Below are 26529 nucleotides of genomic sequence, written 5' to 3'. Positions count from 1 at the left end.
CGCCCGTTAGGCTGACAGCACCCGCGCCCAATCGCCAAGCCCGGCCCGGAGCGCGAGCCAATCGGCGCCAGGGTTCCGCCCCATCGCTGTGCTTGCCAATCCGCGCAAGGGCACCGCCTCTGCCACCCTGTGGTCAGTCACCAATCGGCAGCGGGGGCCGGCCCGGGTACGCTCCGCCCCTCTCGGGGCGGCTGGGACTTTGGATTGGCCAGTTCGTCCGTGACGTAGGCGCTGCCTCCTCTCTGATTGGCGTATCCGGCGCGAGGCTCCTAGCGCTCATTGGAAGAGGAGGTAGTGAGGGGCGGGACGGCGCGAATAGCGAACGCGCGCCAGGTGGGAGCTGCGGTGTGGCGGGGCCTGGGTGAAGGCGCGGTCGTTGTGGAACCAGAGGGGGGGGATGAGCGGGGGTACGGGAATGTCGACTCGGGCGGCCCTGGCCACGGTGGAATCTGGGCGAGAGCGGGTGGGCTCCTCCTGCTAGGGCCCAGTGGGGGACGGAGGGGCCGCAGGTCATCGATGCCTCCGGCCCCCGAGCCCCTGAGCCCTGAGCCGCGGTCAGCGGGCGGGCGGGCTGAGAGACGCTGGGCAAAGGTCCTAGCGGGGTCCTGGCGCGGGTAAGGAACCTGGGCCGGTGCAGCCTGGACTCGTGAGCGGGGCTAGAAGTGGTGCTGTCACCCTGCGGGGTTGGGAGGTGGCCGCCCAGCTGCAGGGCCAGTTTGGGTCACGGCAGCAGTCCAGGAGCCGTGAGGTGAGAGGTGAACCAGTACCTGTGGAGTTAGGATGTCTTAGAGGTGGAGACGATGGGGTCAAGAGTGGTGAGTGAGAACCACCAAGATGGGGTGCACCTTGGGAACAGCAAGTGTGCATGGTAGCAAGGTGGGTCTACAGGGTGGCCCTGGTCCATCAGGACGTCCAAGGCTGGACATCCGGGTCAGGGGGAGTCGTCGGGGAGCGGGGAGCACTCAAAACTATGATGGGGCAAGATCGCTCAGGGACTGAAAAGAGAAGGGGTCCCCAGAAGAGGAAGAAGGTCCTGAGAAGGGACCCTGGCCCAGGAGTCCAGGCCTGACCGCTCTGGATAAACCGCAGTGGTGGCCCAGAGTGGGAGGACACACATGGCCACCCGCGGCCACTGGCAAAAGCTCCCTCCCAACAGTTCTAGGACAGAGAACCCCTAGCCCCCTCTGAGAGGGGAGCAGGAAGGATGCCCAGTCCTGAGAGAGGCTGCTCCCAGAGGGGCTGGACGCCCCCAAGGTCAGCCTCCGGACAACTGAGTTTTGCGGTGTGGACGTGGAACAGTCCCTGCTGGATTTGTTAACAAGCAGGCCGTGTAAGCTCAGGCCCAGGCTAATACTTGTCACGGCTGGATGTGAAGCCTGCATCTAAACCACAGGCCTGCTGCTCGCTGGCTGTGTGACCTTAGCTGGTTACTTAACCACTCTGAGCTTCTGTTTCCTAGTCAGCATAACGGAGATTGTGATATCGTTGTCGTAAGGTTTGAGGGAGTTAATCAATCCTTGGAACAGACTAGTTCTGATCTGTCAGTGCTCGGCCTTTCGCTGGTGATTTCAGGGAGACGTCAGGGGAGCTGCAAATTTGGCTGGGCCCGAGAAAGAACAGTTTCAGCTGGGTGGGGGCTTGGCCGGCCATCTCTGCCCTCGGGTGTGTTGGGGTGACTGTGTCCAGCACAGCATGGGCCTGGGGCTGAAGTGAGAAAGGCCTGGAGTATGTTTATTTTAATTTGTTCGTTTCAAAAGTAGATCTTTCTTTACTTACCCTACTTTTAACTCCTTACAAGTCAGTTAAAGACCCTTGAACCTGAGTCTTGCTGCCCGGGCCCACAGGCGGTCTGCCTAGCTCTGGCCTTCCCAGCATGAGCTAGTGGCACAGGGGCCGGCAGGCCTGCTCCAGGACATGGGAGATTCACTCGCTAGGCTCGGCTTCACTCCAGGCCATAACTGGAGTTTCCCGAAAGTCTCGTGTTTGAGCCTAAGAGTTTGTGGAAACGTTGCCTTTTCTGTAGCTCCGTCGTGCCCACCCAGCAGCATGTGATGTTAACTCCTCCCAAAGGGGCAGCTTAACTCGGATGCCCAGGAAGCTGCTCCGGGCTGTCCAGGCCCCGTACCTGCAGCTGGGCACTACCTTGCCAGACTGCTCCTGAGCTTGGATGATGGCTGGTTCACGCCCCTGAACGCAGGGCCCAGGGAGGTGGGGGATGGGACACCTGCCTGCGTCTGTCCATCCAGCACCTGGCCGGTGTCGGGTACACAGCAGGTGCACTATCAGTGGTCACTGTGCTTCCAGCTGCGCCATCAGAATCGAGTCTTGTCTTCAGGCCCTTCCTGGAGGCAGCGGCCTCCCGCCAGTCTCCCCGGCTGTCCCCACACAGCCCCAGGCAGTCTCAGCCAGAGCCTCCGTCACCCAGTCATCTTCACATTCCAGAGTCCAGCCCGGGCGTCGGGCCTCCCCGGCGAGCTTCCCAGGTCCAGGGGAGGCACACACGCATCCTCTCTAGAATTTAGTCAGTGGGATTGGTGTTTTGTCCAGGTGTTATTACCCTAGAGGCGGCGCCTTTGGGTGGTGCCTCCCTCGGTCACCTTTTCCCACCTGTCCCCGTCCTTGGGGCCCTACTGAGCCAGGCGAGGACTCCATGTCTGCTTTGACAACGTACTGCTTTGCCTGGAGTTGGTATTTCTCTTACTTGCTTTGTGATCTGGGAATGTAACCTCCACACCCGGGCACCAGCTCTGCCACACGGCGGCTTCGAGCTGATCAGAATCCCCAGCGCCCCTCTCTCCACAGCTGGCACTGTGGCCCTGCGTTTAGGCTACCTCCAGCTCCTGACGGAGACCTTGCCTTCCAGTGGTAGAGCCACCCTTCTGCTCCGAGTCATAGTGCTGGAGGCCGGGGACCTCTGCGTGTCTCCTCTCCAGTCTCAGTGGTGTTTACTGTCAGCCCCACCTTACTGTCAGGGGACACAAACACCCCGTCCCCTGCTCCAGGCAGAACTCGAGACCAGCCTACCGGCTGAGGAACCCCTCTGGCTGGGGCCCCGGGGCCTCCCGCCTCCCAGGCTGCCACGACCAGTCAGCGCAGCCACGCTCTGGTATTGGGCAGCCGGTTCCAGGCGTCCAGCCAGACTCGTGTCCTCCAACCAGACCGTAAGCCTGAGGGAGCGGGAGACCTGGTTCTGGAAGCTTCAGAAACAGCCTAATGCCCAAGTCAGTGCAGTCTGGGCAGTCTGGACGCTGACCCTGGATTCGGCCGGAGTGGCTGCTGGCTTGGCGTCCCCATGTGTCCTGCCTTTTGGGGAGGCCGTGAAGGGAACAGAGTGGCTTGCTGGAGAGCTGGGAGCCCCTGGGCTGGGCTGGTGGGTTGAGCGCCTGTCACCGGCTGCACTTAGCGCTCAGGTTCCGGGAGGAGGCCACCCGCACACTGGCCGAGCGAGGGCAAGGCCTGGCCGGACGCAGCTGGTGTTCTCCGCTGAGACAGCTTGGTCACAGAGGCCCCGACCCCCGAGCTCCCTGTGGGGTCCCACACTCACTTCCTCTGCCCTTTACAGGTGGAGACGCACCCCAGGGGAGTAGCACTGGGGGACGCCAACCTGAGGGAGCCCAGGCACAGGGACTCCAGCGAGGCGCTGGGGCTGGGGCTGGAGAGCCTGCTCGTGTCTGCAGGGGCAGACGGGACAGCGGGCGCCATGCTGAGCAGAGCGCAGGCGGAGCGGGGGCTTCTCCACGTGTGGCAGCCTGGGGGTCGAGTCCGAGGCTTCCGAGGCGCACAGTGGCTTTCCTGCTAGAGTGGAGCCCGGGCCCCGAGCTCCCCCACGGGGCCACTGTCACTGCCACGCTCGCCTCCCGGGCAGCCTGAGTTGACACAAGCGCATCCGTATTTGGGTCCCTGGCACGTCAGTCGTCTTTGTGGTCAACCCACTGAAGAAATGGATTTGGATCAACTGGACCTGAACCCCAGAATTATTGCTGCAATTAAGAAAGGTACGTTGCTTGACGTGTATGCACAGTAGGTGTGTAGTGTCGGTGTGCACACATGTGCTTCATGCAGAACAGGTGAGCAAGGCGCCTTCCTCGCCTGGGTCCCGCTCTGCTCAGCCTTCCGGACGGCTGGCCTTGCTCCGTGCACAGGTGCGGGACCGCGTGCGGGCTTGTCCGCGTGGTTGACCGAAAGGGCTTCTCTAAAGCTCACTTTCTGTTCACCCGCGTAGCCCAGGCGCAGTGTCTAGAATGTGAGCGGACTGCTCGCCACTTTGGGGTGTCAGCGGCTTTGCGTTTGCACCTGGTTTGTAAGTCGCGGGCTCGCCCTCACAGGGTCCCTGCAGGGGCGAGGGCTGGCACCCCACGCGCCCTGCCTCCTCCACCCTGCCCCACAGTTTGGGTTGCCTCAGCTGTCAGGTCTGTGAGTGGGGACCCTCCGCCATCTCGGAAGCGGAGGGGTGGCGACCGCCTTCGGCTTCCCCAGTGAATGCTCGTCCACGGGCTGCGCTATCTGTGTGCTGCTCGCTGATCTGTCCCTCGTCCTCCAGTCTGTCTGTCAAGCACCGGTGGCCCTTTCCTGAAGCCTCAAAGGGAGGGACAGCTCGCCCATTCCGTGTGCTGGCGCATCCACCTGCAGGGGCCGGGCCCCCGCACAGCCTGCGTCCTGCGTCACCTCCCGCCTCCCCGTGCCGGGGCCGGGGCCGCAGCATGCGGTGACGTCCTGCGCGGGCAGCGTCTCCCGCGTCCTGGGCTGTCGTTTCCTCGAAGGGCGTCAGGAGTCCCGTCTCCCCTCCCAGCCAGTCTGAGCGCGTTTGTCTTTTAACTGACGCATTCGGGGCGTAGGTATTTCCGGAAAGTCCTGATAAATTGGGCTGGCCGGATGTAGCTTTCGCATACTTCTTATTCTGTTAGTTGGAAAGTAATGCATTTATACAAGTCCCAAGTTAATTTGGTCACCCAAATTACCACACTGCCCTCCAGATGCATGACCTCCAACCCTCCCCACGCAGCCGGTGCCCATGGCACTCCCACGCTCACGCGTTCCCTGCTCCGGTGCCCATCCGGCTGTCCCATCGTCCAGCCCCTCGTCCTCGTCACCCCACTGTCCCCGCCATCGGCTGTCTCATACGTGGCTGGACGTGTTTGGACGCCGGTGCAGCTTTCCTTCCTGCTTCCTCGTGAGCGGACCCCACTCGCCCCTCCCTACCTGCCCCCCACCCAGGCTCGGCCTCTAGCCATGCATCATGCACAGGCCCTTCCCGAGAGGCGGCCCTGGGTGGCAGCCATCACTTGTCCCGGGGAGAGACCCATCTGCACGTCTGGCCCCCCAGGTCCCGTCTGTCCCTCCTTGACCTGTTGTCACCACACCCTGCTCAGGGGTTCAAGCACAGACGGGTCGGGCCTCTGCCCACCGGGTCCCTAGAACTGGAGGACAGTGGTCCTCTGTCACCGTCTCGATGTCCTGTGTTACTGTCGTCTGACCCTGCCCTGTGATGTGTGTGATTTCAGCCAAACTGAACTCTGTGAAGGAGGTTTTGCATTTTTCTGGACCAGATTTGCAGAGACTGACCGGCCTCTCTGGCCCCGACGTGCAGCACTTGCTGAGAGCGGCCTCCTCACACCTGCGGGGCAGCGGCGTACTCACAGGTGGGCAGGTGGGCGAGGACGGGCCTGCTCTGCCGACGCCCTGGGCCTCAGCGGGAGCCCTGCCCGGTCGCGGCTCCTCGTCCAGGCTGGGGCCATGCGCAGAGGGCAGCGGGGAGGAACCGCGGGCCGTGGTGGCGGGATCAGGACACACAGGGGCCACGGGGCCACCAGGCCCTCGCTCTGTGGGTGGTGTCTGGGCCATGTTCCCAGAGGAGGGGACAAGGCCGAGGACACAGGAAGCAGGGTCGGCTGGCAGTCAGACAGCACCCTGCAGCTGGGAGGGGCCTTGGCCGTGGCCTTCGGGAACAGCCCACCCTGACGGCCCCGCCCTCCGCAGCACTGGACCTGCTGAAGCAGCAGGAGAGGTTCCCCACACGGCACCGGCGCCTGAGCCTGGGCTGCCCCGTGCTGGACGGGCTCCTCGGCGGCGGCCTGCCCCTGGACGGCATCACCGAGCTGGCCGGCTGCAGCTCGGCCGGGAAGACCCAGCTGGCGCTGCAGCTCTGCCTGGCCGTGCAGTTCCCACAGCGGCACGGAGGCCTGGAGGCCGGTGAGTGGACGCCCCCCTTCGGCGGACGGTGGGGGTCGGCTCTGTCCTGGCCCCCTCCATGGGGCCGGGCCTGAGGGCCTTACAGACCACTCGCGTCCCTCCTGTCACTTTGCAATTCCTCCGCTGGGGGCTGGGCGGGGCATGTGCAGCCGCCCTCAGCAGGAGTGCCCGGCAGCCAGCCCCCCGCCCACCCGAGCACCGAGTGCCCACGCCCCAGCCCGCAGGCCGCTCAGATCTGGCCTCTCCCGCGGTGAGGGGGGCGAGCAGGGCGAGGCTGGGGTGGCGGAGGCTGCGGAGGCTGCGTGCAGGCGCCCCGCCTGGCACTACGTGTCTGCGACCTGAGCACCCGCCACGCCCAGCATCAGGAAGTTTGCAAGGCTGCCTGTGAAGAGTTCAAGCTGCCCCCGGAATGCGTGCTCAGTGGGGTGATCGGCCGCTTCCCGCAGCACCCGGCTCGTCCAGCAGCAGGCTGCCCTGTGCCCACGGTACCCCGGACTCTTGAGTGGCAGGACCGCTCACGTCTCCGCTGCCGGGACCTGTGAGCTGGTCTGTCACCTCACCGCCCAGATGGGGTGCTGGGGCCACATCTGGCACCTGTGCCAGGCCCTGCAAGGGTTGGGGACAGACCTGGGCCCCCACCTTTCAAGGCCAAGCCGCCCCCTCACCGTGCTGTGTGTCGCTGTCTGTCATCTGTCGCTGTCTAGCTGGGACCCGGCCAGCTTTGGAATCCCGCCTGCCTCTGTTTGAGCGCCGTGAGCCCCACGAAACTGCGACAGGCGCCTGGAGGGCATGCTGGCCCTTTGGGCTCAGTGCCAGCGTCTCCTGACCAGGTGCAGGGGAGGCTCATGCCAGAGGCAGGCGGTTGTGTGTCACCTCCTGTCCCGTCTCTGGGTGAGGGCGCAGCCCAGGAGGGCCTGGGGCAGGCACCCAGCATTCTCTGCAGCGTCATCTGAGACTATGCAATGCCAGGTAGACGGGCTTAGCGTTGAAAGCGGAGGTGGTCATCAGCTCACCCTCCACAGAGCTGCTTGAAAGTGGGGGGGAGCCACCTCACTCCCCCGCATCCAGGCTGCCTGAGGCTGGATCGGCTCTTTGCTGTGACTCACACTGGGCTCCTGCCCGTTTGCCTTCTCGGGGGCAGCCAGAGTGGCCGGGGACTGCGCCGAGAGGGGTCAGGGCAGAGCAGGGGGCAGGTGGGGACATCCGTTGGATCCCAGGAGAAGAACCAGCAGGACAGGCCACTGCTGGAAGGTTGGCCGGTGTCCATTTCCAGGGACACAGCCCTCAGGAGAGAAGAGACGCAGACGTGACCACCATAGTGGCAGGTGGGAAAACGGAGACAGCTGGACGGGACGTCTCCACCGGGCCAGGCCCCACGGCGACGGCGGCGCGTTCAATGGGGGAGAACGTGATCACCCCACGGTCCAGGACAGAGGGCGCCGGCACATGCGCGGTCCCCGAGTTGGCGGGCGGGGTGGGCTGTGAGGGGGCCCGCGCAGAGGGCGGCCGGCGGTGGGGAGGGGCCCCCCGTTTCCCTGCACGCAGGGTCCACAGTAACGCGAGCCTCTTTGCCGTTCTTCCCAGAAGTTGGGCTTTCAGATTTGGTTTGGGGGCGTCATTTCTCAGGGAGACATGCACACTGCACCCCCATTGAACGCGCCGAAGTTCTGTGGAAACAATTGGAGCCACAGAGGCCCACGGCGCCGACACGGTCTGGGCGCCCTGGCTCCCCGTGTCCCGCCCCGGCTGTGCGTGCCTGAGGCGGTGAGGGCGCAGGAAGGTCGGCTGTGGCCCCGGTGTCCTGGCGAAACACAGCCAGGTCACCAGCCTTTTCCCTTCATTTTTTTCATAATTGGGATGTGACTCACGTACCATAAAATCCACTCTTAAAATGCAGACGTCACTTTTTAGTGTCTTCACAAAGTTGTGCCTCCATCACTACTGCCTAATTCTAGAATGTTTCATTACCCCAAAAGGAGACACCCTGTGCCCCGTAGTGTCACCACGGCCCTGTCCGGCCCCAGCCCCTGGCAGCCACCTGCGCCGTCTCTGGATTCGTCTGTGCTGTTTCACGTGAATGGGGTCACACACCTGGGGCCTTGTCTGGCTGCTTTCGCTCAGTGTCACGTGTCCGCGCCTCCTTCCCTTTTGTGGCTGAGTGACATTCTGCTGTGTCCACTGCGGTCTGTTTCTATCCGTCCACTCGTAGCCTTCGGGCTGCCGGCTCCCTCCGGCCTTCGTGACCGGCTGCTGTCGTGGGTGAGCCTGGACGTCTGGCCTCGTTCCCGCCGGAGCGGGAGCCTCGGGCCGGCATTGCTGGGTTAGCTGGTCACTCTGTGTTTACCTTTCTGAGGACCTGCCAGGCTGTTTGGAGCAGCAGCCGCACCATTCCACGTTCCCACCGGCAGGGTTCCAGTTTCTCCTCGTCCTCGCCGACGCCTGCCCGTCTGTCCTTGATGTCACCTCGTGGGTGTGCACAGGTCTCGCTGTGGTTCAATTTCCTTTCCCCTAATTAACGACATTGAGCATCGTTTCACGAGCTTGTCAATCGCTGCGTCTCTTTGGAGAAATGTCTATTCAGAGCTTTCGCTCATTTTAAAGTTCGGATTATTGTCCTCCTGCGGTTGGGTTTTAAGAGTTCTTTATATGCTCCGGATACTAGAATCTTATCAGGTATGTGATTGGCGGTATTTTCTTGCAGTAGGTTGTCTTTTCATTTTCTTGATGGTGTCCTCTTTGAAACACACAAAAAATTTCATTTGGATGAAATCCAGTTTAGTTTTCCTGGCTTGTGGTTTCGGTGTCATATCTAAGAATCCCTTGCCTGACGGAGGTCACAGAGATCTGCCCCTGTATTGTCGTCCCGGAGTTCTACTGTTCTGGCTCTCTCACCTGTGATCTGTTTGGACGCAGATTTTGTGGGTGGTGTTACGTAGGCATCTAACTGCTTTCTCTTGCATGTGGATGCCCAGCTGTCCCAGCACCATTTGTTAAAGAGACTGTTCTTCCCCCGCTGAATTGTCCTTTGTTGAAATCAGTTGCCATCAACACTAGGGCTTACTTCGGGCGGCCCTGTGTTCTTAGTTGCTGGACCCAGGCCCCGGCCGGCGTGCTGCCTCATTTGTGCAGGCTTCTGGTGACGTGTTGCTCATTATCTAGTTAAGTTTGGCTGCTTTTCCGATCGCAGCCAGGACAGTTATGACCGCGTAGGCCGGGATCACAGGAGGAGCCTTGAGAGTGGAATTCAGGAGGCGTCTGCCCGGTGGAGCCTCCGCGGCACATCCCAGGGTCTGTGGAGGGGGTGCTTCCAAAAGCTCGCACTCCTCACAATGCCACTCTTCCACTCGAGATGGCCCAGGGGCCGACCTGCAGGGTGACGTCCTGTCAGCGGGGTGGCTGGGGTGGGAGACCATGTCTGGCCTCCCTCCCTGGCTGCGGGGGCCGCGTGTGGGAGGGGGAGGCAGCCACGGGCCGTTCCCGGTTCCCGGCGTGCTCACCGGCTCTGTGTTCCCAGGGGCCGTGTACATCTGCACAGAGGACGCCTTCCCCAGCCAGCGTCTGCAGCAGCTCATCGCCCAGCAGCAGTGCCTGCGGGCAGACGTCCCGGGGGAGGTGGTCAGGAAGATCAAGTTCAGCAACCAGATCTTCATCAAGCACGCGGCCGACGTGGTGAGTGTCCTGCCCGGTCAGACGCCAGTGCCGGTCTGCCCCACCTTCAGGTACAGACACGCTACCTGACGCTCAGGTTGAGCTGGGCTCCCCGTGTGTTTCCCGTCAACCCTACCCACGAGGAGTGGGGAAGGGACGAGCCCGTCCCCTTGAAAAGGCTGAAGTGGGCCACCCTGAGGTGACCACTGCTCAGAGGACAGGACCCGCCCCAGGCAAGAGGAGTCTGTGTTGGGTTTGACCTCTGCCTCTGATGGAGGGTGCTCCACCTGGCAAGGGCCTACTGGGCACCCAGATCGCTGACCACTGCCTGGCTGGGCCGCTGGAGTGACACCACATCTGGAAGTCACCAAGTTGAGTGTTCCATCCCCATGGGGACAGACCAGAGGGGCTGCTGGGGAGCTGGACCAGCCAGATGGGTGGGGAAGCTGTGACCTGGTCGGCTTTTCGACCCAAGGCCACACTTAGTAGAGGGACGAGCCATGATTGCAAGGGACTTGAAAGGTCGGAAGCTGACGAGCCAGCACACCAAAGTTAAGGAGGGTTAGGGCCCCCCTACCTGGCTTCCCCTGGTTTAAGAGTTGGTACAAAAAGAACTTCCAGTAAAGAATAAGACATATAAACTTTTAATTTTTAAAAAATTTACAGTAAAGTACATCATCACACACAGCATGGGGCAGTAACGTGAGAAACCGCACGTGAGGCTGGACTCGGTCAGGACACAGGCGGCTCCCCTGGGGCGGTGGCTGCACCCGCCGTGCGTCCTGCCGAACAGTGTGGCTGTTAGTACGACAGTGTGTTCCAGGGCACGGGACGTGGGACACGGTTAGTGCTGCAGGCTCCCCACTCCAGGGCCCTCCAGCCTCGGCGGCTGTCCCCTGGCTGTCACAGGGCCGGCTCTGTCCTCACACAAGCAGCATCGTCCTGTGTCTCTGGCTGGGTGCAGATTCACTGCAAGAGAAGGCCACGGTCAGGCCGGGCTGCCGCGGCCGGCACGTCTCAGTTTTGTCCTGAAACCAGCCTGGGGGGTGGCAGGCCCTGCCCTTGAGCCCCGTGTCTGCCTAGAGACTGCGGGAGGCGGAGCACTCCCGGGGGACGGGGACCCCAAGCCAGGCCCCTCTTAGAGCCTGGGCCATGCAGCAAGTGGGTGCAGCCCCCTGCTTGCCTGCGGTGACGGGGAGGGTGCAGAACTCACACTGATGTTAGCGCCCTCCAGGCCACCGCTGCTGCTGGCATTTTCCACAAAAAGAGGCTCGGCTGGAGACAACCTGGAGGTCGAAGCACAGAACTGAGTTTCATTCCAGACGAGGAGCCGCACTAGACGGCTCTGTGCGTTTGGCCACGGGGAGCCCAGCCACTTCCGCCCCGGCCAGGCCAGGGCTGCTCGGAGTGCGGGGCTGAGGCCCGGGAGGACCGGCGGGGCTGGCCCGGGGGCACCTGCACCCTCACCCTGGCCCCTGCGTGGTGTCCACTCCCTGGTGTGCAGCTTGGGCACAGCCCAGGGTTCTCCGTGCTATAGGCATTGCTGGATGGACAGAACTGGCCCCTGTCCCGCTGCCTGGGTGGGGCTCAGGGCCACCCCCAGACCCGCCTGACGAGGGTGCAGTCCCAGTTAGCACAGCTGGGATAGGCTGGCTTTGGCGACATGACCAGGTCCAGGTGTTCAGGCAGGTGTGGGGCCACCGGAGGACGGGGCCCAGTTGCGGTGATGGTCCCAAGCGGGGAGGGGTCAGACCCGTCAGGGACTCGGGAGTAAGATGGGAAGGACGTAAGGGGTTCCTCGGGACCAGGCGGGGGGGAGACGCGGGTGGTGCGGGCAGTGACACCCCCGCATGGCCTCCAGGACGCCCTGCTGGAGTGTGTGAGGAGGAACGTGCCCGTGCTGCTGTCTCGGGGGATGGTGCGTCTGGTGGTCATCGACTCGGTGGCAGCCCCGTTCCGCTGTGAGCCTGATGGGCCGGCCTCGGCGCCCAGGGCCCGGCGTCTGCAGGCGCTGGGGGCCGCACTGCGCCGGCTCAGCTGCACCTTCCAGAGCCCCGTGCTCTGCATCAACCAGGTGGGCCCCCCACCCCCGGAGCTAGGCACAACTGCTGGGCAGAGGCTTGGGGGTGGGGCGGCAGTGTGGGGCCTGCAGTTGACCCTGACCCTGACCTTCCAGGTGACAGAGGCCGTGCAGGAGCGAGACGCGGGGCCTGCTCTGGGCCCCTGCACCTGGGAGGAGCGGCTCACCCCGGCCCTCGGAACCGCCTGGTCCAGCCAGCTCCTCATGAGGCTGATGGCCACCCGGCACCGCCCCGAGGAGGCCCTCCTCGCCCCGCCGGGCTGCCCCGCCCGCACCCTGAGGGTCCTCTTCGCCCCCCACCTGCCTCCCTCGTCCTGTTCCTACACGGTCAACGCTGAGGGTGTGCGAGGGACACCAGGGACCGAGTCTTGCTGACGCCGCAGGAGCAGAGCCGCGGCCAGGGCCCAGAGGTGCCTGTTCCGCACGCGGAGTCACCAGACACGGCCCAGATCACCGCGAGGGAGTCGGCTCCACGTCCTCACCCCAGGGAGAGTGAGCACCGGGGCCCTACCTGGGAACTGGGACCTGCTCCTTCTGCTCCTTCCTCTCCTTGGGGTTCAGGATGCACCCGACTTTCAGGCCAGGGGCCCTCGTCCCTACTGCGGCACTGGCCTACAAGGCGCCACGGCGGTCTGGCGGCCCCGACCCCTCGAGGAGCAGCTTCTCCAGCCTCCGCCCATTAGCTCTTGCCTGGATACGCCACAGCCTTCTCCAGTCCCTGGGCACCTGCCCAACTGGGTTGCCACTGTGTCCCCCAAGGCTCTCGTGGGCTGGGCCTCCCCCGCCCAGGCTGCCTGGCCCCACTGCCCAGGACGTGCATCAGGGCCACTGTGACATGAGTGCCCACTGGCCCTGCCCCCTTGGAGTGCTGCCACAAGGTCCAGGGAGGGGTCTGGGGGAGAGGGGGTGCTCATTTTACTTTCGTGTTGCCTCTGCCACCAGCCACCACTGGCGAAGCAGCAGACGCCCGCGCTGGCCCATCTGCGGGAAAACCAGTCAGGGCAAACGAGAACTGTTTCGCAAGAGAAGGCTGCGTCCCGTCACGTCCCGTCCCCAGAGCCTCCCCAGGCCGGGCGTCAGGGCTTGGGGGGGCGTCCATCCTACAGAGTGATGGCGGGACGCCTAGCAGGGCCACCCGCACAGACCCGGCTCCTCACCGCGGCCGGAGCTGGTCTTCCAGGTCAGAGCAGGACCCCCGTCAGCACAGGGTCCTGCTGCATCTGGTGCCAACCGGAATCTGACCGTCTGGTCATGGGGACACGAGGCCCAGCGGTCACCGAGGGTTGTGACGGCCCAGCCCCGTGGCCTCTGTGTGGGCAGAGCCGAGTGTGTCTTCATCCCTGCCCCGGTGCCTCACACGCTGCCTGGCGCAGGGTGGCCTTGGACAGACACGTGCCGAGCCAGCGCCGTTGTGGCCCCGGCCTGCTCACTGGCACGTGCTCTCGGCCAGGCATGGTCCTCAGGAGAGACTCCTCAGAGATGGGTCTCGTTACTGTCCTTGGTCTCAAGGACAGGCACAGGAAGAGTGACCTGACCACTGTCCTACAACCCTGCAGCACGCACCATGGGCCCCAATGGCACCAGCACTGGGCGTGGGCTGGAAACCCGTGGTGGGTCCGCCACCTTCGGTGTGGACATCCTTCCAGAGCAGGGTGGTCTGTTTATAGCTTTCATCAAATTTCCACAGTCTGGCCCTCAAAAGGTTAGGGACAGCCGGTGGAATTCGGAGGGTTCTCTTGGGCTTGGAGTTTACAAAGAGCCTTTGCGAAACTGCAGGATTTCACAACAGGAAATAAAACACTTTATTTTTGTCATTAAACATAAATAATTCCAAATGATTTCTAGTCAAGTCACACAAACAAAACTACAGCCCCCAGGCAGAATGGAAGTTAACGATGACCGAGCGAGCTGCACCTGCCCACCAGGTTGGCAGCTGCATACAGCCCCGGGGTGCCCCCAGCCCCATCCAAACGCCAGTCCCTAAGGAGCACCCACCACTGCTGTCCTGGGCCTCTTGCTACGTACCATCCCCACCATGGGCACTCTCCCAGGTCATCCTCACTGCCCCAACACCCCCACATGCCCACAGAGCTTAGTTCCACCACAAACCACTAGGCCTCCCCTATGGCGCTGGGGAACTAGTCTGTGGGCCCGCCCAGGTCACGGAAATTGCCGTCTGCCCCGACCAGACCCACTCAGCTGACCTGAACCCGCCTTTGGTCAGTGCCGTCCAAGTGCCACTTTATAGTTCTCAGAAGTCTGATGATCACACAGTCACTGCTCACAATTAAGTGCAAATACAAACATATCAGAACTGCTTCCAAGAACATCCCACAGTTAGGATGATGAGATACTTTATTACAAACTATTCTTAGTGATACTTAATTTTACTGAATTTCTAATTACATGATATTCCTAGCAGCTCCCTGACCCAACAAATCATAGAAATTTTTTTTTAATTCCAGAAAATAACTATTTGAATCTAATACTGTAAACAAAGACAGCTGCAGGACCCAGCCCAGGAGCCCATGGGGGCCGCGCTGCCTGCCCTCGGCCTTCAGACTCTCCGGCTGAGATAGCGTGGCTCCAGCCCACATCCATCCTCTCAGGGACTCTACCTTGACAGGAACTACGTATGGACGAGGGCTGGCTCCCTTAGGGCCCCTCACTGGGAAAGGACAGCACTGGGGGACAGCTGGACCCACTGCTGCTCTTGGAGAAAGTTACGATTCAGACCAGAAGTGGGCTACGGCCTGGCCCATCTCTGTTTGGGTCCAAGTTCAGAAATCGGACCGCAGACTCCCATGCGGCATCCCCTGGGATGGGAAGGGTGTCGCACCTGGCTTCAGGAGGCCTCTGGCCTCACACCGAACACTTCCCACACACCCTGCAAAGGCCACCACAAGCCACCGAGGGACCCGGGTCAACGGGCTCCTAGCCAGGTCAGGTTCGAAAAAGGTCCCTGCAGAGACGGCCTGTTTCCAGCAACTGGGAGCTTAAATTGTTTGGGCCCGTGTCTGCTCTCCCTGAACAGCCTTTGCTGGTCCGGAGGGGGCGGTCACGACGGGAGCCCACGGGGGTTTCCACGTGCTGTCAGAGATCCAGCTGCAGACAGCAGGGAGGAAACGAACAGCTCCCAGGTCCACCTCCTGACAGGGATGGGGCGCAGATGACCCCCAGGCAGCACCAGCTTGCCCCAGGCCGCAGCGTCCACTCTACGCGAGGACACAACTGTGCTCTCCGCTGCTGACTGGTTTTCTACGACCCGTCAAGTTTTAAGCACCTCTGGAGAGTGTCGAGAGAGTGCGTCCTGATGCGTGACAGCCGCAAATCTACAGTCAGTGTCAAAAAGGGGCGTGGCCAACAGGACAGGCTGGAGGGGACAGTCTGCGGGGGCCGCGGGCACAGCAGGGCACAGCTGCGAGCGAGTGCCATGAGAAAAAGTGCGCTTTCACCACAAGCATGCTGTGCCACAGGTGACACTAAATTACAGGAAACTCCCAGGAAAGCCTCGCTGTGACGAGACCCCAGGCATGCTGCCTCCGGCCCCGAGCCCCCACTCTGGCTGAACCACATGTGGACTCCAGGGCACCCCGGAGGGAGTCCCCAGTAAATCCAGCGAGTTGCCCAGAGTCCTCAGTGAACTCTCCGTGAGCCCCTGGGGGCGCGTATGCAGCCCAGTGCCAGTCACAGGAAGAGGTGCCTAGGAATACACACACACTAGGCCTCTGCTGTGACATCGCCTGTGTCATTACATTACAGTCTCCCACAGGGAAGCTCACAGACCCCCATCAAATTAGAGGAAGAAGCTTCTGAGCCATCGCATGCCGTGCCCCTCTGCACAGCTGTCGTCTGGAGCTTCATCTTGTCATCTGCTTAGAAGCGTCGTACCCACCGGTCAGGCCCCCGGCCTCCCTTACGGAACCAGGCCTCAGGCCGGATGTGACAACGCTCCCGTCCAAGTGCCCGGTGTGGTGCTCGACGCTACCGGAAAAGCCTTTTATTACTAATGGTGCTTAGAGTTGGGGCCAGGACAGAGAATGGCCACAAGGGGTGAGCGTGGGCCCAGGCCATGTCCAGCAGGGGGTGTCCCACTGCACGGAGGCTGGACGACCTTCCAGAGGGAACAGCCACTGGCCACTGCCCCGTGCTGCCTCCCGCCCACTCCCCCGAGGATCGGGGTGCAGATCCTCACAGGGTGTGTGGCTTAAGGCTGCCGCGCCCTGACCCGCAGCCTACTCAGTGTGGTGTTTAAGTTAGCACTGAACGGATCCTGCTGCCGTGGCGGGAAGGGCACGAGTCCGTGGCAGCGGCGACTCCGGGCGTGCTGAAGCCGCTGCGCCCGCCGGGTCTGCGGGCGTGCTCGGGCAGCTGTCCGGCCCCAGGACAGCAGGCCACTTAACGGAATGCGGGCAGCCCCCCTGGGCTGGTGGGGGTCACTGCCTAGGGGAGGGCCGGGCCCGGCCCGGCAGCCTCGGGGCTCAGCTAGCTCGGCCTCGGCCCGCAGCGGGCCAGGTCGGTGTGGCTGGCACTCAGACCTCTTGAGTCTGCTAGACAATTAGTTCGGTCCTGCATGGAAAAAACAAATGGAAAAATTACAGTTAACCAGCACCTCAGAGGACGCCAGCCTCACGCGGTCGCAGCTCTAAGAGCTGCAGGACAGTCAGTCAGCACCAGAGCCCTGACGCTCTAGGAGCAGACGCCAAGGAAGGGGGCGAGAGGACCGTCCGCTCCCGGCTCCAGAACAAAACGCTCCCATCACCAGGAGCGCGCACGGCAAACCACCAGCTTCCTACCAACAGCCTGCGGCTTCCGACCAGAGGCGTGGGGAGCAGCACCCCTGGGAAGTCACCTCCCAAGGGCGCTGGGGGTGAGGAGGGAGGCCAGCATGTCTGCCAGGCCGTCCCTGTCAGCGAACACCAGTCTGAATCAGCTAGAGTAGGGCCACTGGGGAGGCCGCCGCCTTGACGGGCGCCGTGACCAGAAGTCTGGTCACCAGCAGATGAGTGGCAGCTTTTGCACGAGGCCGAGCTGCCCGGTGTGGCTGGCACACTTGAGAAACAGGGCCAGGTTCTAGGGTCCAGGGGCCTGGTCTTAGTCCGACGGTCACACTAGACATTTAAAAGAAATGGAAAATAAAAAGGCCGTTTTTTATGAAGAAGAGGGAGCCAACAGTTTTAAATGTGATGGTGACCTGTTCACGCAAGACTTGGACAGTTGACAAAGTGTCAAAGCGGCAGCATGTTATTTACTTATGTTAGTAAAGTTTGGAACATTCTAAAACACTGAACTGCTTACCTAGACAATAAATGTTATAAACTTATTAGAGACTAAAATCATATAAATTAACAATACAAATTAATGACTGACCAAGTTTCGATATTACTTTATCAGAATATTTAATTTCTAATTAGGTCAATCACACTACCTGTAAAGATCACTGATTAATACACTAAGAATGCTCACATGAGCATCCCCACAATTCAGTCAAATTAATGCAGAAGACGCCGCCACCACGTGCCCATGTGCCTGGGACTCAGGAGCAGGGCGACGTCCGCAGGGCCCCGACCAAGTGGCGAGGTGGCGAGGGAGGGTCTGTGCAGCCCGGCTCGGCTGGCCCGAGTGGTCAAGGACGTGAAGGGGACAGGGTCCTTACTTGAAAACGGTCTTCTGCTGCCTTGCCACTCACGTTAAGGACACTCAGAGAACTGGCACGCTTCATGCTGCAGCCGGGACAGCGGACATGCAAGGACAAACCGTGAGCATACTGGTCAACCAGGAGCAGGACACAGTAAAGCCACCCCTCAAAGGCCTGTTAGCACAGGGGGTCCCTGGGACCGACCCTGACGTCACCCCAATTCTTACCACAACATCCCAGGTCTAACTATTTGCGCCCAGTATAAAAAAGCACGGGTTCTGTGTCTCTCCTCAGCACAAATGGCTGTCTCAAAGTGTCACGTGTCAACTCCCGTGGCACTGCCCTTTCCCTCTGCACGCAGGAGCCGAGAGGGTGTCCAGACCACCGCGCCTCATCACATGAGTTTCAGGAAGGGGACCTCGACGACTCAGGTAAAAAACATCACCCTAAGGGACCGTGTTAAAGAAAGACACACTCCACACTCTCTGCTGAGCTCAAATGCATAACCACAGTCTGTATTTTATGTATTTCTCTATATAAAAGTAGGGAACACAAATAACTTTTCCATTAGTAAAATAAGCTCTGAAGCTGTTATTATTTCTCTGCTTAAATATCAAAATTTAAAACAAATTTCTCGACTACATTTAAAGAAATACAGTGCTTTATAGATATAATTGATTTTTTCCTTCCATTGACACATTTAAAATACTGGATGAAATGTCCTACAAATTACCTGTCATGCTAGACTAGTCATGGACACTCAGAAAATTACTGTCCTTGCTTGCCACCATCACAATGCCCTAAAATAAAGTCGTCTTAGCTTTTAAAGATAAAATAACCAATAAACAGGAGTTATTTTTAAGTGTTTACAACAGGATCTATCATTCTGAATTTGAACTACCTACGACATAAGGTGATCACTACCAGTTACCCCGCGAGCTGAGGGCCGGCTGCAGGGCCCAACCCAGGTGAGAAGAAGGGCTGGCACAGCCGGGCGCGGCCCGCGCGGACGCCGGCACCCGGAGCGCGGCCTGGCCAGCGGCAGACGCTAAGTGCCCACTGGGTCAACTCCACCAAAAGCAAGGCCTTGATTTACCTATGCCCAAGTAAAACTCACTCCCAACATGTCCCTCAGGACAAGACAAACACCCCGATGAGCCCCACGCCAGCACTGCTGGAGTCTGAAGAAGTGTTTTTCTACCTGGAACTACTTAAGAAAAAGAATAAAACAAAATCAAATCACAAGTAAATTATATTTAATTATTCCGTCACTTGCCAGTCGACTTTTTCTAAGAAAGCTGCAGAGCCCTTTCCACAAACGCCCTTTTCTCCTTGCAAGACGACAGAACGACCTGACTCCCTTGACCCTCCCGAATCGCGCCCACGCCACCCGTGTAAGCCACGGGGTCTAAACGCCAGGCGGCTCAGTGGCCCAGGAACCCAGCGGGGCTGTGCCCATGAAGAGCCGCACGCCCCGCTCCAGGAAGGCCCAGGTCGGAGGTTCTCAGAACTCGTCCCCGCCCAGCAGCACCGCGGCTTCCTGGGAGCACAGCGTGCCACGAAGGCCCGCGGGGGTGGGGGTGGGGGTGGGGGTGCGCTGACTCAGACACACGGGCGGGGCCCCGCGGCCTGGGTCCCGAACCCTCCAGGAGATGCTGACACATGCTCGAGTCTGAGAACCACTGGAACGGTTACTACAAACTGTCGCCCTCACTGGAAACATTATCCCACTTCATGTGTTTTATGGGATGAAGTTTCTCGTCATTTAGTTTTTCAAAAAGCTCGTTCAGGTAGCATCCCAAACAGGACAGGACAGCAGAGTCAGCACGTGCGGGACTCCGTCACGCGACACCGGGGTGGCAGGCAGGGTGTTCCCGCGCTGCTCCGGCCCAGGGAAGACAGGACACGGCAGCGAAGAGGATGGAAAACTGCTTCCCAAGCTGTCACGTGGGAAAAAGGTCCCCATCAGAGGGACTTCGCATGTAAAACGCTTCAGAGCTCCAAAACACTCAGCAGGCAGTGTGAGTGCCCCGAGGAACTGGACGATGACCGTGTCACCCACTCATGCTGCCGGCACGGGACAGGGACCACACGCTCACACAGCTCTGTTCAGACCCCCGTGACGCCAGTAGAAAAATGTCTCACCCCTCAGATTCAGAGAGGCAGGCAGTGAGGAGCCGATCGCTTTAGTTCTGGAAATCTGTGGACAGCATGAAACGAGAGTGCTCTATGCCGAAGGCAATGTGCAACCTCGTCCCCAGTCCGCGTCCCCGAGTCTCGTCAAAGGCACTGGGGCCGCGAAGCCCCTCGTGTGCTCGGGGCCCTGACTGGCTCCCAACACTGGCTCTTTGGGGTGGTTTTCTCAGCAAATGTCCGTGGGCTGATAAAACTCTTCCACAGAACAGGGCTTTGTGAACACTGCTGAGACACAGGGCGACAGCCACTTACAAGACGCAATCACTTCTCCTGCCTCAAAGCCATCAAGGGTCCCGTCCAGCCCCAGGAGAGCGGCCTGGGGCACAGGGCACAGGGCAGGGCCCCTCTCTGCCTCACCTCACCGCAAGGCCTGCTCCCCACCTGAGGGGGAACTGGGGACACCACAGGCCTCGGGAGTTAGACCCTGACTGACATGAGAGGAACGAGACCGGACATACTTAAAACAGCAAAGAGGACAATGGAAAAGGCACTCGACTTCACTATCCCGACGACACCCCGCGCAGGCCCTAGGCCCTCGCCCACGGCAGCCACAGCACCACTGTAAAAGCAGTTTCACTAAGATTGAGCCTTAAAGAGCAGGTATGGTTTTGAAAGTTAGAGTTTCATGGACAAGCTGACAAACAGTGCTTCTGTGAGAAGTGCATCCAAAAACAGGATGCTGTCCGTTTACGCCAGAAATGACCCAGGAGCCAGGCGGCTGGTCAGAACACTCCGACACGGCCGTGCCAAGGGCCTCCCTCGACACAGCGCACAAGACACAGCCGATCTCAGAAACGGATTCCTGTGACGACTTAAACGTTGTGGTTCAAAAGACTAAGTAAGACCCACGCCTGGACCCTTCCTGGGACACAATGAAAACCTAGCATTTTTTAAATCTCCTAAACAGATTCTTTATGATAAAGTCTTGAAATTGTGATCCTATTTAAAACCATGTTTCTCCCGATATTAATACCTGTAGGAAATATAGTCATAGTTAGCTTTTACATTTAAAAAATTAAAACTCACTTAAAAGGATCTGACCTAATGCCAATTTTGAAAATAAATAATGCATATCTAGAGCAAACAAGTTAATGTCCTCAATGTTTCAATACTGCAGTCCTCCTCTGAACACGTCACAAAACCAGAGAGCCCACAAATTTCTTTTAAAGGCATCAGGCTTTTAGTCTCCACACAGGAAGTTTCATGATTATCCTCAACCTATGCCAGGAAAACGAAATGGAAACCACTAGACCTGTGCGCTGCTAACGTGGGGAAGAGTGGGAACGCCCTCCGGAGCCAGGGCGAGAACGCTGTGCGGGAGGAGAAAGGCGTTAGCGGGGGCGGCGGCGATAATTACCCAGGGTCCTTGGGCTCACTCTCTCGGGAACTTCCTCCCTTCAGCTTCCTAACCAGCTTCTCGCTGCTGCGTCTAATTGAGGCTCGGAGTTTGCTAAAGGAACCACTGCGTTTTAAATATCCAGTGCCATCCTGAAAAAAACGTGAACAAATGTGAAGCTGCAGCTGGTCCTCCCTCCCGACCCCAAGAGGCAAAGCTGAATGACGAGAGCCACGTCGCGGCTGACCGCGCGTCGGTGACCGCTAGCAACGCGACCCCTGCGGAAATCACCCAAGTGCCATGCACGTAAGTACACTTTAAACAGACATCTACGCATTTTAAATTTCATCAGAGATAATCCAATGATCATGAGCACCCCTGAACATGAAGTTCGAACAAATATACCATCCCCAAAGGGAGATTAAGTAGGCTGCTGTTTTAAAAGAAAAGATAATACTACACACTAAAAGTCTAAGGAAAAGTAAGGCAGCTTCTAGGACTATCGCCAAAATCAGATTGCACATTTAATAAATATGGAACCGTCTGGTCCACATGACGGGATGGGACCGAAAACATTTATATTCGACAGAGGCAACTTCTTTTTAACAATTTCATCTAGATGTGATACTTCGATGTACTGTTTCTTCGGTAAATTTTAAGTTTTATTAAACATTGATTACAAATGTAGTTGGAAAATTAAATAAAATTCACATCCTATACAATAACTCAAAACTCTCAGACACCTTGTAAAAAGCAAGTGAGTACCCAGCTTTCATCATAACTGAATCAGACATTAATAAACGGAACATTTGGCAGTATGAAAATCAAAACACACAGCAAAAAATGAGTGTATAGCAACTTTTATTTTCAGAGTGAATCACTTAGTAAGATTAACAGAAGCCCGTTCCTTCTAGAAGCTACGCGATGCTGCATTGCATGGCAAGAGTGAGTTCTAAGCAGACAGACACCGAGACACAGGTCAGTTGGAGTGAGTTTATTAGAAGTTAGAAAGACACAGGTACACAAACCACTCGACACGTAGAGATTAGTAGAGAGAAGCAGAACCGCCAGGACCCCACACAGACCAAGAGCGGGTGCTACTGGAGTGCGATGCTGAGGGGAGCCCCGAGCCCGGGGGGCCCCGCCGGGCCTCGGAGGACAACGGGAACAGCACATGCCCTACTCGTACAGCCTAGCTAGTGTCAACGGTCACCATCATGCCAGTGCCGTGACGCCTGCGGGACACTGTGACTACCTTCTACCAAAGTGAACAGCTAATCGCTCTTAATTTTTACACTCATGTTATCACACAGTAAGTGGTTTTTATTAATACAGCTGATAATACTAAGTACATATCCGGCAAAGCTACAAGTATACAGAGATAAGGAACCCCCCAAAAGGACAGCAGCACCGAAAGGAATGGCCAGTCACAGAGAGGTGGCGCTCTGACAAGACTCCTAGGGTCGCTAAGCACAGCAGTCAGCACGGAGAGAGGAGGAGCTGGAGGAGGTGCTGCCCGTCATGCAGCAGACAGCGAGAGTCACACAAGGCAGCTAGGCCTGTCAGACAGAAACGAGAGAGAGCCCAGGTGAGCCGGGTGGGGACAGCCCATCTTCCACGCGGCACGGCTTGGCCTGCGGGACTCCTAGGTCACAAACCCCGCGGCGTTTTAATCGCTCTCGTGCTTGGGGCTAACGTCTGCCTGCTCTGTCAGCCCGGCGCGAGACGGGCACGCGCCTCCTGTCCCCCCCACCGGCCACCGCCGGCGTGCTGGGGGCACGGGTCGGCACCGCGCCGGAGGCTCCTGCGGGCGGCCAACTGCCAAAGGGTTTTCGAGTAACCACAAAAGGAGAGTCCGCGATGACAACATCGACAGTGACCGAGAAACGACCCACAGGCAGAGCTTGTTCTCCTAAGCCTCGGCTTCGTCAGCTGCCCCTAAACTATGACGGGCTCTCTGAAATCAGGTGGGGCTTTTTCTTAAAAACGCTAACATTTCAGACATTTCAGAAACTTTTAAGAAACCACTGACTCTAAAAGTCTACTCTACCGCACGTTCTAAACATGCAGTTGATGATCCAAAAGGAAACCAATTATAGAAAATGGATTTCCACAGGCAGCAATGCATCCTGGGTGCTGGTGGGCTGGGACTGACAGCTTCACGCGGAAGCCCGCGCCGGGGACCTGGGGACCTGGGGACCGGGGCCGTGCCCGTCGTGACTCACCGGGGGACGCCGAGCAGGTCATTTAACCAGCCCGAGCTTCGTTTTCCTCATCTTTAAAATGGAAAAATAGAACTCGTTACTGACTCCCCCACGGACGCTGGGAGCACAAGAAAACATAAGCTCTTGCTGCTCTTCAGAAAGATGTTTTAAAAAGTGTTAACAGGATCCAATCAACAGTACAATTCCTGCCATTTGTGCAAACCTCCCGCAGCCCTGCGGGAGGGTCAGTTCTGACGCTCATGTCCCAGACACGCTTCGGCGTGGGGCTTTCACGCGGACTCTGAAGGGGCCCCGTGTCGCACACACACACACCCTCGTCTGGCCCTGGCCCTGGGCAGTGCCTGGGGACGGTGAAGCAGGTGTGCCCACCCCTTGGGCTCACCACACGGAAAGTCCCGAACCCGCCGAGCCCCACAGGCCCCCCTCAACATGGACAGGAGGGCCTCACCACATCCTAACACGCTGCGAAACGGTCATTCTGCCTACTGCCGTGAAAGAGGACTTTCACCAAAAAGTGAGTTTCTAACGAAATAAACAGTGAACGTATGGGTTAACTACGGTCTTAGATTTCTGGTGGTTTGGGTTTTTTATTTTTGGGGTATATTCTAGTTGTCTTCCTAATACAATTTTTTAAGTTAAAATCAATCTATTTCTAATTAACTATACCTGACTCTCAGCCATGCCGGTTAAGAGTTTAGTGCAGTCGAAGCTTTAGAAACACAGCATGAGGAGCAGTGTGGAAAGAGCCGGGGCTGGGGGTCACCCCGAAGGCCGCAGCGGAGGTGGGCAGCCCAACGGTCCGGCAGGAACGCGCGGCCGGGAGCGGCCGGCGGGATCTCAGCGCCACCGGATGCGGACACGTGGTGCTTCTTCCTGGACTGGGGACTGCCACAAACACGTGGACATAACCACAGCGCAGCCCGGGGGCGCGTGAGCCGGTGGGGACCCGGTGGCAGCGCCCACGCACACAGGCCCACTGTGAACAAGCCGCCACGTGCGTGAGGGAACAGGGGCCCGTGCACCCTCAGGAGCACGACTCAGAGATCTGGACAAGGGCTTTGAGATCTGCATGCCATACAAACATAAGTCTGAGGAAGTTGTCTCTTCACACACTCGAATCGCAAGCATTGCTTAAAAGAACAGAATTGTACTTCTCTGAACAAATCTCCCACCGCGTCAAGGCTTTGATAAAAACCTTCACGTTAATTATCAGATTATGCCCAGTAATGTCTCTCCTTACATTTTAATGGCGCACAGCTCGGCTACGTGCTGACTCGGCCTCACTGCCCTGTTTTAAATGCTATTTCTGAATGCTGAGAAAAACCCCGCCTGAGCTGTGCAAACGGCCGGGACGGCTGAGCGGGGCTGTCGGCCGCCCCCAGCCCCTGCCCACGCGGCCACGCGACGTGCTCCCTGGGGCGGCAGTCCCAGACGTTTCAAAGAGCACTGAAACTCTTTTTGAAAAACTTAAAACCCAACGAGGAAGCCCAATATAAAAAAATCGAAAGGGCATTCTCTCGTTACAAATGTGGAACGGGTTCTGAGGAAGAGCGCCGACTCTCCCTGTGCGAGCCCAGTCTGAACTGGGAGCTACGGTGACGGTGACGGGGCCGTCTTCACGTCCCCCGCCTCCCAGCCGACCTCTGCGAGCTTCCTCTCCGCTGCACGACATGGACAAAACCGTGCCGCGTGCAAAGGCCTGCAAACCGGACGGACCTACCCACTGCCCGACGCCTCGGGGAGGGGCGCGCCTCGGCCCTGGACACGGCTGCCGCGCCGGCTGCCCAGGTAGCACTTAACTCAGACGTGACCCTTAAAAGGGGCTCCTTTGGCTGTCTACAACCATACCGCTATAAAGCCGATTTTAAAAAAGCACCTAAGTGTGCATATGTCTTTATTGCCTCTTTTTTAAACAGTAAAAGTATGCTTTAAAAATAAAATTTTAAAGCACGTCAAGGTCTGGGAGAGCCTCGGCACTTCAAGGAGACCAGTCTGGAGCCAAGGCCTTCCCATGAGGGTGGCAGCGGCCTGAGTCTGAGCGGTCAATGGGGGTGGCCGGCAGGGAGAGCTCCGGCCCCCCGCGGCCCCTCCCCGGTTACCCAGTTAAGGCAGAGAGTCAGCCCTCTGTTCACGGCTGCCTTCCGTTACCCCTCCATTTGAAGAAAAGGCCCCTTCCACCTCTGAAAGTGACCTTAGGAACCTCTGCACAGGACGCCCCAAGAGCTGGCTCATTTCAATCGACCCCACGGCCCCTCGGTCTGCCCTGGGACAGATTCTGTCAAAGATGCAGGGCCAGTAGTGTCTAACGCTCAGGTGAAAAAGTGTCCAAAGCCTAGTGTGTGAGCGTCCTAAGGGACAGCACCTCCGAAGAGAAGGAAATGCGGAGTGAAACAAGGAGCAGGCGCGCACTCAGCCGAGAGACCGCGCCTGCCCACTCGCCCGTACTTCCGCCCACAGGCCCGACCGGACACTGCCCACCGGCCCTCCACGGGGAGATGAGATGGCAGTTCCTCTCACCAACAGTTCCACTATCGTGTGATTTCATAGAGAGACTGACCCAGTAATACTGTCTCAAGAGAAAATTCCTGTGGAGCTTCATTCAAGAGCATCGACACCCACATCCTGGCACCTAGAGCCTGGAGAAGGGACCTGACCCCGCACAGCAGGCAGGGTCGCGGGGCGAGCATGGCACACAGTGTGGGACGGGGACGAGGCGAGCACTGCGCACCACCGCTCTCATTCTGGGCTACTGCCCAACGGGGAGAGCAGACGCTGACTGGCTGTCCGGGCACAGGAAAACCCGAAGCGAGGAAGCTGCCAGGTGAAGATACAAGAAGGCATTCTGCCAGAAATTCTGGCCACTACCACTCTGCAAAACATCTGTTCACACTGCTGACCCCTACCGAACTGCTGCAGCCATGGAAAATGCCGAAGAATAAACAGATTCCGAAACAGACTATAGGAAAGCCCAAAACGACCTGACAAAACACCTGCACCATTACAACCAAAACCACGCTTCCGTGGCTTCGAAAAAGACCTGGCAGTGCCTCCGGAAGCGTTAAGCTAACCCTGCACGCAACTTTCCCCGATAAAAACAAAATCCCAACGAAACCAGCTTAATGCACAAAAAGCTACCCACGTGTCACAAAAGTGGCCTGGAAAGAAACCGGCCACAAGGCCACATGCTCTGGGTGAGCAGTGGTGCTGGGAACGTCCA

The 26529-nt window shown here is 58.9% G+C and overlaps 2 protein-coding genes across 19 annotated transcripts in view; one reads left to right on the top strand and one right to left on the bottom strand.

Moving 5' to 3' along the window:
* The first annotated feature begins 481 nt into the window (after positions 1–481).
* XRCC3 (X-ray repair cross complementing 3) lies at positions 482–15238 on the top strand. 3 transcript variants are annotated; one of them, XM_039876556.1, is made up of 6 exons: positions 492–3995; positions 5502–5639; positions 5977–6189; positions 9704–9858; positions 11699–11911; positions 12014–13742. In XM_039876556.1, exons 1-6 carry the CDS (start codon positions 3941–3943, stop codon positions 12290–12292), a joined length of 1053 nt encoding a protein of 350 aa, XP_039732490.1. In that variant the 5' UTR covers positions 492–3940; the 3' UTR covers positions 12293–13742. The 3 variants fall into 3 exon arrangements, with proteins under 3 accessions (XP_039732491.1, XP_039732490.1, XP_039732489.1); XM_039876555.1 differs by having other exon boundaries at positions 3846–3995; positions 11699–15238; XM_039876557.1 differs by lacking the exon at positions 5977–6189 and having other exon boundaries at positions 482–3995; positions 11699–15238.
* KLC1 (kinesin light chain 1) overlaps positions 10459–26529 on the bottom strand; it is a 50281-nt gene continuing 34210 nt past the window's right edge. For 3 of the 16 annotated variants that reach the window (XM_039876542.1, XM_039876538.1, XM_039876539.1), the window contains 3 exons: positions 21109–21239; positions 17574–17640; positions 13696–16486 (listed from right to left, as the gene is read on the bottom strand). In XM_039876542.1, coding sequence (XP_039732476.1) covers positions 16403–16486; positions 17574–17640; positions 21109–21239 — 282 coding nt within the window. In that variant the 3' untranslated portion in view covers positions 13696–16402. Of the gene's footprint in view, positions 10836–11050; positions 11124–13695; positions 16487–17299; positions 17641–21108; positions 21240–21931; positions 22647–23312; positions 23364–26529 lie in introns of those variants that run through there. The other 13 variants (XM_039876541.1, XM_039876540.1, XM_039876545.1 and 10 more) reach the window with 9 other exon arrangements.

This window comes from Pteropus medius, unplaced genomic scaffold, assembly GCF_902729225.1.
Source record: "Pteropus medius unplaced genomic scaffold, Ma_sr-lr_union100, whole genome shotgun sequence".
NCBI classification, from domain to species: domain Eukaryota; kingdom Metazoa; phylum Chordata; class Mammalia; order Chiroptera; family Pteropodidae; genus Pteropus; species Pteropus medius.
Note: the sequence above shows the minus strand (reverse complement) of the source record. Positions and strands in the feature narration are given on the sequence as shown.